This window comes from Chinchilla lanigera, unplaced genomic scaffold (assembly GCF_000276665.1).
Source record: "Chinchilla lanigera isolate Chin_1 unplaced genomic scaffold, ChiLan1.0 scaffold00012, whole genome shotgun sequence".
NCBI lineage: Eukaryota > Metazoa > Chordata > Mammalia > Rodentia > Chinchillidae > Chinchilla > Chinchilla lanigera.
This window is the reverse complement of record NW_004955413.1, coordinates 5,501,044-5,502,381: the sequence shown is the minus strand read 5'-3', so window position 1 is coordinate 5,502,381 and position 1,338 is coordinate 5,501,044. Positions and strand designations below refer to the sequence as shown.

The window sequence follows — 1,338 nt, the reverse complement described above, 5'->3', positions numbered from 1 at the left end:
TCTCCTTTCCTGCTGTCCTGCCATCCTGGGTCAACCCTAAGCAGGGCATTCTTGGTGGTTGGAGCAGCACCCAGAGTTTCCATGATGCCTGACTCACAGACACAGGCTCCTAAGCTTCAGCCCCAATCTTTGAACTCTATCCTAGTCTGAGCTCCACTGGTCCCAGGCAGACAAGAAAGCTGAGGATCACCTGGATCTCACTGTTTGCACCTCTGTCCCCCAGGTCCTCAGTGAATGTCACATCCCCTCCTTCCTCGGAGACTGCAGCACAACAGCTCTGGAAGAGGCCCAGGTAAAGCGGCTCTGAAAGTACTAGGGTGGGTTTTAGCGCAGGAGGCACCAGGGACCTTGATGGCCAGAAAAACAAGGCGAATGTCCTTGATGGCCCCAATCTCCTCACAGGCCAAAGACCCTGCCTCCCCTTGCATCCAAGGAATCCAGGCTCATGAACAGAGCTGCCAGAAGTCCCACACCTGACTGTCATCTGGGGGGCCTTGTAGGGTCATTGACTCTGCTAAAAGCTTTGTCCTCCACAGTCCAGGGAGCAGGTCCACCAACTACGGCCCCTCTACAACCAGCAGGTGGGTGACTGCTGCATCATCAGGGTCAGCTTGGAGGAGGACAATGGAAACATATACAAGAGTATTTTGGTAAGCAGGTAGTAGGGGCTTCCCCTGAGGGTCACACCTAGTCAGAAAGGAAGGGAGGTTCTTCCGGAGGCTGAGGATGCTGTCAAGGCCATGAGAATACGGCCTTCACAGGTCGATGATCTTGGAGGTGGCTGGCAGAGTCTGTCTCTGCGTGGGCATCACTTAAACATGGAGCTAGCAGGGGCTGCTCACACCCTGTGTGTGGATGTGAGGCAGGGCCCCTCTCCTGCAGGCCACTCTCTGGCTAATGAGTCATTTCCAAATGTGACCCTGTAAACACAGGTCAGTGGTGCCATCTGTGCTCTGGCCCTTGGGGTGCAGGCATCCAGGGGTCCAGTCTGTGCCACTCACCAGTATAGTCTGCAATGCAGGGCAAGCCTGCCATGGTGCGGCCCCTCCTTTGGGGTGGGACCTGTGCCTGTCTCTTGCCCAGCCTCAGGAATCATCCCTGAGGGCAAGCAGCTCCCCCAGGAGGTAGGGAGGGGAGGGCGGGCTGCTGGAGGCAAAGGAGCTAAGGATGTGTGGGGGAGGACCCTGCTCATTACACCGAGGCTTCCCTTGGGGAGCAGAAGGGAAGAGACGCCTAAACCCGGCCAGGCCCCCTGTGCTCAGTGCTGTGGTGCCTTGGAGGGCCCCTTGTGGCTGCCCTCAGAGGGAGCACAGGAGAGCCTGCTCTGAGGGACTCTCA

General features: G+C 57.5%; 1 protein-coding gene across 1 annotated transcript in view; it reads left to right on the top strand.

Annotated features, from left to right (window-relative positions):
• The window catches only part of LOC102019790 (ral guanine nucleotide dissociation stimulator-like), a gene marked incomplete at its 3' end in the record, with an annotated part of 4,035 nt that extends 3,385 nt beyond the window's left edge, over positions 1-650 (top strand). Inside the window, 1 exon segment of the mRNA XM_013511378.1 lies at positions 542-650. Coding sequence (XP_013366832.1) covers positions 542-650 — 109 coding nt within the window.
• Positions 651-1,338: the final 688 nt, after the last annotated feature.